The sequence below is a fragment of the Castor canadensis genome, chromosome 3 (assembly GCF_047511655.1).
Source record: "Castor canadensis chromosome 3, mCasCan1.hap1v2, whole genome shotgun sequence".
NCBI classification, from domain to species: domain Eukaryota; kingdom Metazoa; phylum Chordata; class Mammalia; order Rodentia; family Castoridae; genus Castor; species Castor canadensis.
The window spans coordinates 63,568,764-63,586,516 of NC_133388.1; the positions used below are offsets into that span (position 1 = coordinate 63,568,764).

Consider the following 17,753-nt stretch of genomic DNA (forward strand, 5'->3'; position numbering starts at 1 on the left):
TGCAAATTAGAAAGAATGAACTAAATTGTCTCTATTCATAGAAAACCTGAATTTATATATAGACAATCCCAAAGAATCCACAAAAAAAGACACCAGACCTAATGAGTTAAGCCAACTTTAAAGGCACATTGTCAACATACAAAATCAGCTCTGTTTCTAATTAGTGATAAAACATTATTGAAAGAAATGAAAGGAAACATAATGAATGGAAAAACATCCTATACTATGGATCAGAGGTTCTAAAATTGTCACCAAGTTGCTATTTCTCAAAGCTCTCTGCAGGTTCAATGCAATCCCTCCAAAATTCCAACACAAATTCCTTTTGTAAGGAAATAGAAAATTCAAACTTCAAATTAATGTAGAATTTCAAGGTACCTTAAGTAGCCAAAAAAGCTTTTTATTTTTTTTTGGTTGTAAGACTTTAACAAAAATATTGTAATCATTTTGTTATTTTTTTCCTTAATGATACACTTAAAAACTACCTGTTTCCAAACCTTATAAAGCTATAGTAATCAATACACTGGCACTGTTACAAAGACAGACATATGTACTAATGGAATATAATAAAAATCCTAGAAATAAGCCCATAATTCTATGACCAACTGATCTTTGACAAGGATGGTTAGCCCAGCAAATGGGGAAAGATTAATGTGTTCAACAGATGGTGCTAAGATTCCAAAAAATAAAGTGTGTCTTCCTCACACTATATGAAACAATTTACTCAAAATTAATCAAGTACTTAAAACTCAGGGCTAAAACTGTAAAATTCAGGGAAAAATCTTCAAGTGTTTTGGTTGGTCAGTAGATTCTTAAATATAGCAAAAATAACAAGCAACAGAAGTAAAAATGCATTATCAGACTTCATAATAATTTAAAAACTTGTTTATCAAAGATATAATCAAGAATGTGAGAAAACAACACCCAAAATGAGAGAAATATTTCTAAATCATACATCTGATGAAGGACTGGTATGCATAATAAATAAATGTCTCCTCTACTCAACAACTAAAGAAAAAGAAAGCAATTTTAAAAAAGACAAATTGAGTTGACATTTCTCCAAGAAGATATAAGAATTCCCATTAAGTACATGAAATAACATTTGACATCAGTAGTCATTGGGAAATGGAAGTTAAACTGTAATGAAATACTATTATGTACAGCATAACCATGTTTCATGTAACAATAGACTGCATATGTGACATTGAACCCTTAAGGTAATGTTGATTAGTGACATTGTTACTGTCTTTATTGGTATAAGTATACAGAGTGATGTTACCACAATGACAAATGCACCTACTAGAGCATTTCTCAGAACATATCTTCACCGTTAAATGTAACGTGACTATACTTCATACCTATCAGAATGAGAATAAAATTTAAACATTACAAATGTTGAGTTCAGGAAACAGGAACCCTAACATGATCAGACATCACCAGAAGAAAATGGAGTAGCAATGGTGAAAATTACTCTGGAAGTTCCTCAAAAATCTAAAATCAAAAAGTCAGAATTAAAATTATCATATGACAAAGAAATTCCATATCCAAATACAGACCTAAAGATTTGAAAACTGAGAATCAAACAGATACCTGTACACCAATGATACCCATTGGCCAAAGGGTAGAAACAACACAAGTGTCCATCAGAAATGAATGGTTAAACATCAAGATGCCCCACTACCAAACAATGCCTTAAGAAAATGTGGTATTTATACACAATGGAATTTTACTCAGCCACAAAGAATGAAATTTTGTCATTTGCAAGTACATAGATGGAACTGGAGAACATTATCTTAAAAGAAGTTAGCCAGGCTCAGAAGGTCAAAAATCGTTACTTCTCCCTCATATGCAGATTATAAACCTAAAATAAATATTATTGGACGTGGGTAACACACTAAAGGGAAAACACATATGGGAGGAATAGGGAAAGGGAAGGAAACCTAAAACTTGAAAGTGGTTGATGTGCTCACTGTAGAGGAGTCAATATAGTAACCTTAAACTGACAGAGGCCACTATGGGAAGGTGACCAGGAAGTAGGGAAGAGGTCTGGTAGAGATGAACCAATGTGGGTTGCAATACACAAGTGCATGGAAGCAACGCTACGACTCTCTTATAGCTATCTTTATCTCAAACTGGCAAAAAGGTTATGTCCTTCTTATTATCTCCTATGTTCTCTCTTCAACAAAATCAAAGAGGGTAGAACATGTTCGGCCCAGAAAGGGGAAGTGAAGGAGAAGATGTTCCAAACAGTGTGTACACATGAAAGTAAATGTAAAAACAATAAAATAAAAGAAAGAAAATAAACAAATAAAAATTTCTTTGTTAAAAAAAATGGTTAAACAAAACATAGTCTATACATATGTGCATGTATGTCTGCATACAATGGAATATCACTTAGCCATAAACAGAAATAAAATAGTGCATACATCAACATGGATTAACCTTCAAAATTTTATGGTGAGTGATATAAACTAAATGCAAAAGGGCAAATATTATATGATCACATTTATGGGTGAAATGGCTATATTAGGCAAATTCATAGAGAGTAAAAGTAGATCAGAGATTATAATATCATTGCTACATAGGTAAAGTTTGTGTTTGGATGATAAAATTGTTTTTTTTAATATTTGTAAAGTTTTTTACATAGATGGTGCAGATTTCAAGACACTGTAAATGTAATTAATGCCACTGATCTAGCTACTTAAAAATGGTTAAAATGTCAAATTTTATGTTATATGTATTTTCCATAATAAAAATGCTTTAAAAATCTTAATATAGATGGCTTTTCTATACGTTATACTTACATATTAAACATTCCCGGGGTAGAGACTTTTCATTGTGCATAGCATAGCTTGGACCATTTTTATTTTAAACTATTGCATATATATTGATATGCACACATAAGAACACACAAGGAAACAATATTTAATTACTAGATCTATGAAATGTCAGTATAAATATACTTTGGGTATACAAAACAAAGTACGTAATGTTGAATAAATTCCTAAACTAACTAAAATAGTGTGAAAGAAGGCATAATAAGAATTTATGAAAGCATTTTGAAAAACCTCACCAAAAGATGCCATAAAACATTCCATCTATACAAATAGGATATTTTATGATGGAAATGATGACTGGAATCTCTACAAAACCTAATGAGCATTCTTAAACTAAATATAAAATGAATAATAAATTATTTGAGCTTTATTTGAGCTTTATTTCATATGTAAGCTATTACCTTCATCCCAAATACTATTTTATTAGTCATCTGCAGTTCTACAAGTTATAATGGATCTTAAAAATAATTGCAAATTTTCAAAATATGAATCACAGTTTTCAGTCCCCCTTCCACCTCACAAACTATAACCAATATTGCATTCAAAACACTGCTAAATAGATTTCTTCTGTATGTGTTTGATATGCTTTATAATGTACATGGGTAAGATGCAATTTATTATTGTATACTGTGAGCTTCATAACTGTTTCTTTCCTTTCCTAATAAACAACATTAAAAAAATAAGTACTTTGATTGAATGTGTACTTAAATGGAAGTTTGGGGTTGATTGCAGGAGATATGGAGTGAGAACTTTAAAAATGATTAATTTTAATTTCAGTTCTAACACAATAAAATTGCTGTTCTATGAAAAATAATAGCATGAATATTCTGAAGAAGTGGGTACCAGGTCAGGCTATGAACACTGAGCAGGTAGCAACATCAAGAAAAGCAAGAATCAGCACCCAGAAGATAGGGGGAAAGTTAAAAGGTTTTCACAAGAGAACTTAAAGTGAAATTTGGAGATCCAGAAATGCCATTCCTATCCTTGACACATATTTGAAGAGATCAGTTATATGTAAGAAGACATTTGGAAAGGTAATGTTTATTGTTCACCTCGTTTTTATCAACACAAATGTTTATGAATATGTACATAAACACTAAACAGGACTTTTCCAGTGCATTGAAATTTGCAAAAGAAAAGACAAGAAAATCAACTACAAAATTACAACTCAAATCTGGTACTTTTATCTCAACCATGAGTTGTGTGTGTCCAGGAGTGTGCATATATGTTTTCTAGTGTAGCAGGCTCCTGACCACATCTTCTAAATCCTTTCTTGTGGATGGTGCTCTGTAACCTCTCTTTGGATGTTTAGATTCTCATAATAGTCCAAGAGAAAATTAGTTTAAAACTTTTAAGAAAAATACTATGCCAGGTTTCTGAGTTTTAATCATTTTTTAAAAATAAATTTATCCTGCTTATTGCTTTTAAAAATAACTACCATAATTGTCAAGTGATAGAAATAAAACCTCTAAGGTTTTAGAAAAACTAAATTCATTTGATAAAACTAGTAATTTTTTATTAAACTTATATTTTATCTCAAGTACAGTGTAAATTCATGTGCATTTTCAAATTTTACACTAATATTTATGACAATTTGGAAGATTTGTGTATATAATCTGTCACATTATCACAGCTCACAACTCCATCAAACTAAGATCAGCATTAACATGCTCAGCTTGGATACTGCTTAATTAATGTGTAATAACATTTCTCAGCCATCAAAGATATCACAGTTGTTTATATGCCTGTGCTGAAGGAAATACATGTTCTTTTTTAATCTTAAATTGTGCCAAATTAAAGAAATGGTTATTTGTAATGACACAGAATCCCCAAAATTGTTAAAGCCTTTTTTGCCCTGTCTAGAACAATCAATGAGTCAATTTGGTTTAATTGTAATTTGCTTGTCTTGTCCACTTTCTGAAGTTCCAGCAGGAGAAAAGATTACACATCATCTTCTGTTTTTGTTTTTTTTTTTTTCATTACTGGTGTTTGTAGTCCAGACCTTGCTCTTGCGAGGGAGCCACGCTACCAATTGAGCCACCGGTCCCAGACACTTTCTTTCTCATATGAGGCAAAACTGTGCTGTGTGTTTGTTTAATGGCCCTACTGCTCTCCTGTAGAAGTGGGATCACTTCTAACATGGAAGAAATGGCTATAATATTATAAAGCAATTTCTAATTCCTTAAGGATTTTTCACTACTAAATATAAAATGGTATTATTAGTTCTTACGGTAATTACTTCATCTGTCATACTTAAAGCAATAGGTTTTCCACAAATAAGGCAATGAGCAAATTCTGTAATAGTAAAACATTTATTTGTTAAAGTGATATAGAGTATTCAAGATTCTACAGTCTGTTAAATCATGGATGGTAATGTAAGATGGATTGATACAGAACTTGATGCCAATGTAGATTTGTGTTGTTTGTTTTTTGTCTCTTTCCTTCTTAAAAAAAAATACTTGTAAACCAGAAGAAAAAAAATTGTTTTTAAAAGGGGATGAACATGGTCTGATGAAGCCAATTCTGCCAGCATCAGAGACTTCCACCCAAGCTCCTGTGGACAATTTCTTCATGGACAACAGTTCAACAATTAGCCTTGTGAACTGAAATATCTTTAAATTTTATCCAGTAAAAATATCAGTGGCAACTATTTTCAGGAGAGACAGAAGTGGTGCTCTTCAGATTAACTCCAGCCTCTGAAATGAAAGGAAAGAAAAAAAAAGAAAGAAAAGAAAACACATAGCCAATGAGATAATTGTAAAAGCATTCTTTAAGTTACTGAACGAACCATAAGCACCCAGGCAGAAGTTTCTTGCCGTAAAATACAAGACAGACTCCTTAACAATAACTAGACATGCACATCGATGTCTAAAAGGTTGTTTCAGTAATTTGAAATCAGTGAATATGTAAAAGTGTCTCCTTTTAAGAAGGAATCTAGGTATATGATACCTAAATTGTTAATGTAAGTCAAAGCCAAATAGTAGAATGGCATTTTTCCTCATTTTACTTTTCACATTTGCACACTCAAGGTAAGATAAAACAATCATTTAATTTATCAATGCATGCTATTTCAGTTTTAACCTACATTCATAATGGTATTTTAAAATATGAACATATTAGGTCAAATACTGTAAATGGAAAAATGTTACCTGTTGAAACTACTCCAGGAAGGGGGAGGGGAAGATGGAAGGGTAAATTCAAATATGATATATTTGATACATTGTAAGAACTTTCCTAAATGCCACAATATACTTCCATCCAGCACAACAATTTAAAAAAAATTAGGTCAAAATGGCCAGCACTTTGGAGACATAAATCACCTCTACATTTTTATGTTTCTGAGAAACATGTTCATAAAATTAATTATACATTTAATGATAGTGAAAACATTGTTCATTTTCACTAATTGTTTTCTTTGTCTATACAGAAAATAAAACAAATATTTGTTTTCAGTAATTTACAAGGAAAGGCACTGCATGGTTAAATTAAACATAATTTTGAAATAAAATAACAAAAATTTATAAAATGATTAACTATCAAACTGTAAAACTATTTTTCCTTTAATAAGTGTTCTGAGTCTTCATGAATTTAAGATATGTATATAAATTTTATCCCTGACAAAGATGGAAAATAATGTTTGTTTCATATACCTGAAATGGGAATGAATTTTCTCATTTTCATTCAAAAATAACAATGTTTCCAAGGTTCTAGTTAAGTGTTCAAAATATATGGGACAAATGTATCATGAAATATGGATTTTCAGTTCACTGAATATTTTGCATTGAAATGATGATATAGAGACCATTTGGATAAATATAAGTATATATAATACTTATATATAATTATAAGCATTTTATAAGTATAAAATAACTAAATATAAATTTTAAATATATTTAAAATCTGAGGGTAACTTTATACAATAAAGATACATAAAATACTGTACAAATATTACATTTAAGAAAGTATTGTAAATACTTGATAGTCAGAAGAAGTTATGCTATTTTTGGTATAAACAATAATATTTTAGTACTAACACGTTATATACCCAAGGTTTGAAGATGTTAAGGAACCAATATATATTCTATTTGTAATAATTTTAATTATTCTCTTGTAACCTACTGAAATATGGAAAATCACTATCATATCTTGCCTGGAATACAGTAAGAAAACATTTGCAAAACCCCTTTTTAAAACAATGGTGTGCTTATCAGTAAATTCTTTATTTGGTTCAGAACATTGCTCCTAATGGTGAAAATGTATAATAATAAATTGTTTCTTTTTATATTTCCAGTAATATGTCCTCTTTTATAGAAAATAAGATAACATTTTATTATACCAAATTTCAAGTTACAGAGCAGTAATATAGTCAAATCCTCAATATATTTAGAAGAAAAATGATAATGAGGAATATTTCTACTTTGAATTTGCAATTCATAAATTTTACCAGGATAACAAACTTTAGTATCAAGTTGATTCTTTTAAAACTAGTATATACTATAGTTTTTAATCAATTTCACATTGCATAGTAACATTATTAACAAACCTAAGAATTTAGACTTATTTAAATGCTGCTAATTTGGGGGATTAAAAATCAGCAAAAATATTGCAGAATATGATAGAAGTTTTTCTGTCCGGAAGCTATTATGATTATTAAAATCATGACATAATATGGAGCAAATAAAAACTGATATTAGGCAGGATATACAAAATAACATTTTTTAATTTACTTATCCACAGGCAAACTCTGGCAATAATTCCAGGAAGATCTAAACATTAAACACAAAAAAATTACAAGAACATCATGAAGACAAAAATCAACTACAATAATGTGGTTAAATGTTACAAGAACTAAAAATAATCAGCCAAGGTAGAATTAGGATGCTTTGGCAATGGTACTAATTTAAACATCAAAACGCTTAATGACAGACAAATTGTCATAAAAAATTACTGAGCAGATGAAAACTACATCAATATTTAGAGAAGGAAAATGGTCCTCAGGTTCAATAGATTGTGCAAAAAATCCTGTCACTGTCCTTGTTCTGAATGAAACTGAGAATTATGAAAGATTTTGATCTTTACAGCGAGGATGTCTAAACACAAGGAGATAGTCCTTAAAGGTCATTGCTTACACTGCTCTATTTTCTTCTCCTGAACTGGCATAATGCTTAGATGAATACTTCAAAAAGGTGCTTCAATTATAATAAAAACAAATAAATATATTCCACATATGTGCCTATTCTACCATTTGAAGGAAATTTGCATAGGAAACAAAACCAGTGCAGAACCAAATGGTTTATATGGGTGATTCCCACTTGGAAAGATATTTGAAGCACAGGTTAAGTATCCCTTATCTGGAATGATTAGGACCAGAAATATTTTAAAATGGGACTTTTCATAGTTTGGAGTAATTGCATATATATATAAATGTGGTATCTTAGGAATGGGACCCAAATCTAAACATAAATTTAATTTATGTTTCATTTACACCCTGTACACATAAGCTGAAAGCAATTTTACACAATAGTTTCAGTGTTCTGTCATTTTGACTGTGACCCATCATGGTTTGTATTTTTCCCCTTATGCCAACCTGTCAGTGGTAAATTTATTTTCATGTTTTGGAGATTTTTATTTTAGAGTTTTTGATCAGGTATGCCCAACCTGTATGCTCACATAATATGTAAGTATTTTCTTTATTCTTTGATTTTTCTTCCACGTATTTTCCTAACCTTGTATTTTCCCATAGATTTAAAATGTTATTTTTTCTATATAATCAAAATTGTTGACTTTTTAATATTTAGAATTTTTCCCTAGAAAAATTGAATTGCACGTGTAGCAGATTTTATGACAAAATCTAAATTTTAAAGGTAACTTACCTTAATTTATACTAAAGTGTACATCCTTGTGCACATACACACAAAAACACCAATAATGCATATATATTATATTGGCTGAATATGTGAAATACTTGTTAAAAATTTTATTAAAGGCATTTTCAGTATAAATTCAAACAAGTCAACTGCTCCTATGTTATCTGCTAAATATGACATACATTTTGTTTCTGTGGGTTCATTTTAAGGATAAAAATTAAAGGATAAAAATCTTTGTCAAACCTATGATTAATTTATACATGTCAGGTTATAAGTAATTATCAATAAACTTATCAATGATTCCTCTCCCTTTGTTCGTTGTTCTTGAGTTATACTACGGTTTTCTTACAGAAAAATTAATTATGTTACACATTGAAATATTTCAGGCTATTTCTATACACAATCAGGAAGGCGCCTAAGGAAGAAAATCAGAATAAGATGTGGAAAATGGAAATGAAATAACATTTTCAAACTCCATACCCTTGGGAAAATTCAACTTAGCAGTTAACTCGGTATGTAAGCTACAAAAAGTACGGAACTGAGAAGCTGTGATCACAAAGGTATCTGCTAGCTCTCTACTGCTCTTCATTCACACCCAGTAAAGTGCTGCTGACCATGTAAAAGGCTGTGCAAAGAAAAACAGCTCACAGGTCACCATCTCTTCAGAAGAGGCAACATGTCTTGGTTCTGTTGAGTATTGGAGAAATGCTCAGTCTGGTGTAACAAAATCTCTTACCAAGTACCAAGAATATTTATGTGGAGGTCATGTGCTAACCTAAATCTGATAATAGAAATGTAGCAGTTTAGATAATGAGGGAATTCTGTGTGTATAGCCAGTAAACTTTGTTTAAATTATTTTTGTGTGTGGATTTGTTTTTCTTTTAAATCTTATAGAAAGAGAAGAAAATGGAAAAAATATGAAAGGAAGATTTCAAAAACATTATGATTTGTTTCATAAAAAGAACTAAAAGAACTGCATAAGGTTTAAAACACATGACACATTGGATCCTTTCACATTTACTATGTATAATAATTTGGAAAGATGTCACATACTCACAGGAATTTACTACGGCGAAACACCAAACCACGGATTATGCAGTAGGTTATCATAATTTGTACATTGATTGTTCCTTGTGACTGATTGTTACCTCATGTGTTTTATGTTTTCAAATTTTCTATATTTAAAACTACTGTAGGATAAAATGTTACTATTATTACAATCATTTATTGATTGATTATTTTATGCTACTGGGGTTTGAACAAAGACTTTGAACTTGGTAGGCAGGTGCTCTACCACTTGAGCCATACTTCCAGCCCCTTTTGCTCTGGTTATTTTGGGAGTAGGGTCTCGCTTTTTTGCCCAGGCCAGCCTAGACCACAATCCTCCAATTTCAGGCTTCCTTCCATAGCTGGATGAGAGGTATGTATCACCATACCCAACTGACCTCAAACTGCAATCCTCCCAATCTCAGCCTCCCAAATAGGTAGTATTAGAAGTTGAGCCAACAGTGCCCAGTGATAAAAAGTTATTACTAAACTATATTTATCACATTGGCAAATCTTATGCTCTCTAGTAGTTCAAAGACTATTACAAAGCTTTTCTTTTCTCTAACTTCAACATCTAGTAATGTGGTGAAATAGATAAATAATAAAATATAACATGTCCTGTGAAACACAAATATTTGGGAAAAATTTTATAATTGATAATTTAAAAATGATTAAGATATTTATTCCTGTTCATCTAAATAAAAATATAACACTTAGCCCCATTCTGAATTGTTCTAATCTATTCTGCTTCATCTACTTCTCAATCTCTTTCTGTAAGTATCCTAACTTTTAGCTCAGCTGGATGTCCAAAGTCACATAATGAAGTGAATAAATGATTCTCATAAAAATGAGAGAGAGAAAAAGAGAGAGAGAGAAGGAGGTTGAGGAAGAGGAGAAGTGAGGAGAAGAAGGGAGAGGAAAGAAGAGGAGGGTAGGGGAGGAAAGGGGAGGACATGGAAGGAGGGTGGGGGGAGGGAAAGAGAAGGAGGGAGGGGTAGAGAAGTTAAAATTGAGGAAGAGAATAAAGGGAAGTGAAACAAGGCACATTCATTCAGGTCAACCCCATACACACCACAGAACACAGAGCCTGTGCCAAACATCGTGCTGTTGACTGTTTCCAGTGAACCATATGTTCTTTCTCTGCAAATTAAGAATGGAATATTAAATTCAGAAAAGAAATGATGCATGAAAACACTGTTTGGTTTGGGGAAGTGGAGTACATTAGGAAAAAGTCTGAAACATTGACCATATTATTGTATTTTTTAGTATGAAACGTTAGAAAACAAGACCCTATTTTTACTACCAACAAATAAAGCAGTGGCCTTTTTTAGATCTTTTAAAAGCTGAATATTTTTTTCTTGTGCCAAACCTCAAGTTAATGTCTGATACTTCCAGCTGTTTGAACAGATTGCTTAAGTGCTATTCTGCTCTGGAAACACACTTTCTGATCCAATTAAAATGCAGGAATCAAATATTCATTTGAAACTTCCAAAGGGGGGGAAAAACACTCAAGAAGAATAATTGGTTGCTGACAAAAGAAGAACCATGAATATTTCATGTGTAGTCTTTTACTCTATTCTAAAGTGGCTTCATTCATTTTAGGCAACAGTGAAACGCTTATGTTCATCTTTTTCAGTGAGGCATAATGTGTCATCTCAGCTCCTATTAGGACATGGAGATCATGGATAGGAGTGAATATCATCTTACTGAGCTACAATCTACATGTTTGTAAATATTGGTAACAACACACACACCAAGCATGACTGCAAGAGTGACTCTACTGTTATCCATAGCAATATTGGTGATAATTTTCTTTCTTACAGTATGAATCAGATCTATGTAGTCAACCAGGAATATGTCTAAATTATCAACTGGAAATTCACTTAACCTAATTGACCTTCAGTCTGTAATGTTGAGCATTACAAATTTTAACAGAAATTTTCAACAACCTGTACAAACCAGTAAATCAAAATTTAGAAAAGTCATATATTAAATAATAAATCCACATTAAGTGTTGAAGTATGTGATAGGTAATAAGAGTCTCACCTGTGTTTCCTGGACATTCTGGTCAACATTAGTCAGCAAAGCATCTGAGAATAAAATTTTCAATGTCATGAGCAATTCACTTTTTTTAAAGAATCAGACCCTAAAACCCTTTACTGAACTCTTGATAAGATAATTAAAGATCCATCCACTTTTTTACTGAAGACTTAGGCAGCTAATTGCAACTGAGTTTTTACTCTATGGTTCTTTACAGCTATCCTCAAACATAATAGTATAAAAATAGAATTTTAAAAAATGTTCTAGTAAAGTAATTTTCAATATGGAATATGTTTTTGTTGCTGGAGTTCAAAGAAAGTCATGTTTTCATTTATTTTTCCCTTATCGGAATTAACATTTCAACTATGCAGTTGGATATGGTTAATATGGAAAAATACATCAAAAGAAAGGCATCAGCAGCAGGAAATGTAGTTGAGTCAGGGTGTCAAATAATCACTTACAATATGAACTATCAATCCATATCCAGTCTCCAAATACCAATCAAGAATCAGTTTACTTTCATGTAAAACAACGTTCTAATATACTCACGTATATTTCAATTGCCTAGAAATGTTTAACATAATTACATAACTCTGCATAGTACACTTTCCATCTCTTTGCAAAATCTGTTCTTGTTCAGCAAACACTACTAATCCTTTAGAAATTAAACAGGGATAACAGAAAACTACATGCTTAAGTGTATTGTCGTCAGTTTTCACAGGTTAGTGTGAGTTGACCAGGCCAAATATTTTTTAACAAAACTTTAAGCACAAATATTCACAAAAATTTAAGCGTAGGGAGTTTGGCATTTTCATGAAAGCAATAATAGAGAAAAATATTATAGAGAAAAATAATTAGGGAATTATATTGTGATGGAGCCAGCAAAAGGCATCTCATAAACTCCATAACTTTATTCAAATATTTAGTGGCCATGTTCTGGAGCAGAGTCATGGTATCCACATATACTATATGTCAAGTACGTTTAAGTGATGAAACCATTTCCAAACACTAATGGTTCCAATGAAAGGGCCTTCGAAGCTTTCTTCCAAATGTATACGAAAATGTTCTTTGTTTAGTTTTTGAAATTCATGAACATAACAATTACCAATTTGAAAAGAGTGGATGAAAGTACCATGTTGTAGAAATCACTATCATTATAAAATTCAACACAGTAAATTTTTACTGAGAGTAAAAATCTATCAACCACGTGTTGCTTGAACAGTTTTCCTGGGAGAAATTTTCTGTTAGTCAGGCAGTCCACTTAAGTCTAATTTTGTTTTACTAACCTCAAAGTTATTAATTTTCATTACAGAGCAAAATATGATTTTAATTGAATTATACGTGCATATGTGTATATCTTTGTATAATGTACATAGCATAAAAATATATGAATGTATATAATGTGTATATTTATTCAATTTAACTATAGATGCTAAATGTTTACCTTGAAATAGGTAAGCATAATCAGACTATAACCAGAAGACAATGGTACACTGATTACTTTTTATAATGACTTTTTAAAAAATTTAATAAAATTTCAATTGTATTAACATTACCTTCGTGAAGTAATTTAGTATGTAATCATGCTAGCAGTTGCAAACTGTTATTTTCTATTCCACTTCAAATGACACCACATTTTAGGATGGCTCAATGACAGGAATATGCTTACCACCCTTTTTATTTTGGGTAGTCTTCTATATTGCTACAAGAAATATTATTTCCTTTGAAAAACAAATAAAAAAATTAAACAACTGACTAAAGTAACTGTATTTATAATCCTAGCATTTACCTACCATGGGAAGGAAACTTAAAGGCAGGGCTTTGAAACCATTGTCAAAATCCAGTTGTTGTTTTTCATAATTACCTCCTCTTTACTCAATTGAATGACATAGTTATCAAGAGAATAAATCAATTTGTTGTTGCTATTTTATTATTATTATTAATTATTATTATTAACAACCTAAGAAAGAAAGGAAATATTCTTTCCCACCAACCCACTGTTGTGTCCACCTCCTTTCCCCGGCACCTTTCCCACCCACACAAATGTGCCTGGGAAGGGAGACAACTTGCACCATTCTCCTACCATAAGGAAAAACTGGGCAGTGGGAAGATAACAGATTGTCTTCATTCTGTCTCATCTTAATGAACATTGCTTCTTTGCACTATAAACATTGTAAAATGCAGCTGGAAATCATACATCCAAGAAGACAATGGGCTCTTTGATGTCTTCTTTAAAGAAATGTCATATTTACCTTCACAATTTTTTCTACAAGATGATTTATGTTTACAGAATTATTTTTTACTGTTGTCATTTAACACTACTTTTTAGAATTTGTTGCTGTACATGAACAAAGAGGAAATAATAAAATTTAGGAATTAGGAGGCAATTAATTGATATGAACTACGTGATAATTACATTTAAATTATTTTAGATTTATAAGTAGTTTCTCTTCAAATATACAAGCAGATAAAATAATTAAAACTATATTAACACAAGTGCTTTTAAAAGGATTCCTGTAGGCAAAAATAGAGGAAATTTAATTTTTAAAAAATCTTTAAGCAATTTAAGGGAAAGTATGTGTATTTCAGAGAATGGAATTTTTATGTGACTATATTGCTTATTATACTGTTTAAAATTTATATTCTAAACAATTTTTAGCAAAGTATATCTATAAAGCTAATAAAGTCAACTGCTTCACAGCATAAAATGGTACAATGAGACCTCAAGTGACTCCATTAGTAGTTGAAAAAAACTATGGGAAATAAATTGGCTACACTGTTAGTGCTTCTGGTTACTATATCTAATTTAAATGTTTTTATTTAATCAATTTTTATATTCTTCTATTTGCAGTCCCCAAGGAAATAATACTCATCAAAGCAAGTTGCTGCTTCTTAGAATTCTGAAGTACTTTGCATTTGCACTGCCATTTATGAAACTACCAGAATAGTAGTTTGTTATTTTTAAATTAGGAAGTCATTCAAAATGAACAAAAACAATTTAAGTCCTTTCAAAACATTTGGAATAAATATGTGTTAAAATACACTTAATGGCAGGCATAGTATTTTTAAATTTGTCTTCACCTCGATTAAGCTGATAATATAAAATGGTAAAAATTTTAAAAAATACTTAAGAATGAGGAATAAAAATAATGAAGCTATTATGCATGCAGTCAGGAATAACAAAAGCAAACCATATGTTTCAGATCACAGATATATGGCTGGTTACATAAGGAATGCAATTAATGACAAAATGATAAAGAAAAGACAGAGAATGTCTTTCATGTGTTAAAATAATATTTGGACCAAAAATCTACGTTGTGCAAATTAATCAAAATTCTTAATATCATAACTCTCTTAATTCTCTTCCTGACCCCATTCATTTATTTATATATCATCTTATTCATTTAACATCCAAGTTACTTCTGGCTCAGAAAATATAATATGTAATATTACTTGTCCTCCTTAAGTAAAATTGTCATCATATACTTACAAACAAATGTAAAAACCACTTGACCCTCTTGATGGTCCAGTTCATTACCTCTCAAAATATAAACTCATTAAAAGAAACGCAGAGCAAAAATTCACTTCTAAGACCAAGTGTTACAGCATTTGATTAACACAATCTAAAAATAGCCATGCAAAAATGTAAAAATTTAAGTTATTTTCAACAACTTTAGTCAACCAAAACAAAATTCACATGATTAGATATCACAGAATTTTAAATGTCTACGAGAAATAACAGATCTGCAATCAAAGTTTCATTAGAAACATAAGCAAGACATTCATTTCAAAAATACAAGCATTTGAAAAATATAAGTTCATGAATAGCTTGGGGTAGGTACGCTATGCTGTTACCTACATTAAATGAATTCAGGGCAAACTTGGCCCTGGTAATTCTAGAACTCATTTCTTTAGGCATTCATTTCTTTAAGACTTGAAAGTTTTAGTGCATTCAAGATTTTTTTAATATTGTGCTTATAAATAGTGAGTGGAAGAGTACCATGCTATTGTCAATCAGCACAAATTTAAAATATGTAGCTGGGATTAGAGGATTATTAAAATAACAGCGTCAAAAGTCACTTCACTTTGAGAAGTGCTTTAAACATCAACATGTGACCTCGTTTAGTCTTCAAAGAACTATATAGATGAATAAAGAAGGATGACTGAACTGCAAATAGAAAAGGCAAACTTTTAGGAAGGAAGCAGAGAAGAAAAGGGATGTAGGGAACATGATGAACACTCACTAGACTTTCAATTTCTCAAGATTGGTTCTAAGGTCATCTCTAACTGCTTCACATTGACCCTCTCTTGAATGGCGTCTCAATAAGTCATGTGTGATAAGATGTACCACTGCTGACTTAAAATTAACTGATTTTTTATTTGTGTCTGCAGTAGAGGGAAATCAAGCCAATGAGCTGACATTTTCAACTTCTGATTTAAATAGTCTTTCAAGTGATCTGAAGAGTTAGCATTCTCTGTGTGTTTACATTCCTTCCAAGGAGTGCTTGACATACATAAAGTGCCCACTTATTATGGTACAGTTAAAATATCATGTTCATTTGTGCCAGTAAATGGGTCTAAGTTTTCACATGAGCTGTTATCTTAAAATAAAAATAAAACAAAAAGCAAAGCAAAACAAAATCTACAAGATAATACTACGCATAGCTCTACAATTATCATCATGTTATTATACTTTTAAAGTTAAAACAAAGCAGATAGAATTTATCTTTATATTTTGATTTAGAAACCTCCAAGAATTTTTAATATAAAGGAACCTTATGGTTGACTTTAAAATCCCTTTTCAAAAAGGTATATTTCCAACTAAGCTGCATGATTTCTGATTAAATTTATCACACTCTTTGGTTAAAAAATAAATGCATTTACTTTAAGACACAATCATTCAGATGCAAAATTATAGCACAGAAGGGAAAAATACCACCAATCTGGTTAATGAGCAATGGCTTTATATCGTTTACAAATGCGATAAAAACTTCACTAGACGTGTTCTTTTGCTACTTCACTTTGTGATAAAAATAAACACCCTTTTAATAAAGGTAGGTATGTGGGGTTTTTTTTCTCCCTTTTTAACTTGCATTGGCAGAATGTAAAACACATCCAGTCTGCATATGTGTGTTGAATGAATGCAAACACAGTCATATGTCCATGCACATGCACATGCACATGGCCTGTGATGCAAAACTGACTGCATTTTTGATAAATGCAAAATGAGTTGCATTTTATTCTTTTCTACTGACAAGACTGTGTTATGGAAGAGAAATATCTTAAAGCCATTAAGGCACCTGAACCAAGAATGCTGTTTTGAAGGCTACTTATTTTAGCCTTGACTGGGTATCCTAATTGAATATTTTATTTTAAATAACATCATAATACAGAGTTATTTACTAACACAATTGATTTTTTAAAATGTAGAGCACACTCACTGAAAAATGTCAATTATCAATATGTGAACCTTTTAAAACTGGAAGAAATATCATTTTTATGCAAGATTTTTTTTCATATGACAACTTTAATTTTGTTATTTGTAGTTGTAGAAACTGGAAGCCTGTCTTAGAATAGGGGAAGGCATTGCCGTTAGCTTACGCATTTTTCCCCTATTAAATCATTTTATTTCTGTTACCCATATATATATGTATATATATACACACACACATCTATGTGCAAATATATATGTATATATGTACATATTATACATATATGCATATATGTACACATATATATGTATCGTTAACTATACCCTCAGTATATACTACGTTTATGCACAATCTAAGTTCTATTGTCCATGAATCAACGAGAATAATTCCAATTCTAAATTTCAATTTGCAACGTGAAACTTCAAAATGGTTTTTCATTTAGAAGAAATAGCAGATTACACAAAGCTTTCCAATATCCACTCAGAATTTGAAAGAGTTGTTTTTCTACTACGACCATCAGAAATGTAGGACTG

At 31.0% G+C, this 17,753-nt stretch overlaps 1 protein-coding gene across 9 annotated transcripts in view; it reads right to left on the reverse strand.

The window, feature by feature from the left end:
* Nucleotides 1–4,356: 4,356 nt before the first annotated feature.
* The window catches only part of Lrfn5 (leucine rich repeat and fibronectin type III domain containing 5), a 265,744-nt gene continuing 252,347 nt past the window's right edge, over nt 4,357–17,753 (reverse strand). For 6 of the 9 annotated variants that reach the window (XM_074068083.1, XM_074068081.1, XM_074068076.1 and 3 more), the window contains 3 exons: nt 11,795–11,838; nt 10,821–10,888; nt 4,358–5,530 (listed from right to left, as the gene is read on the reverse strand). In XM_074068083.1, coding sequence (XP_073924184.1) covers nt 5,530; nt 10,821–10,888; nt 11,795–11,838 — 113 coding nt within the window. In that variant the 3' untranslated portion in view covers nt 4,358–5,529. Of the gene's footprint in view, nt 5,531–10,820; nt 10,889–11,794; nt 11,839–17,753 lie in introns of all 9 variants that reach the window. The other 3 variants (XM_074068080.1, XM_074068084.1, XM_074068085.1) reach the window with 3 other exon arrangements.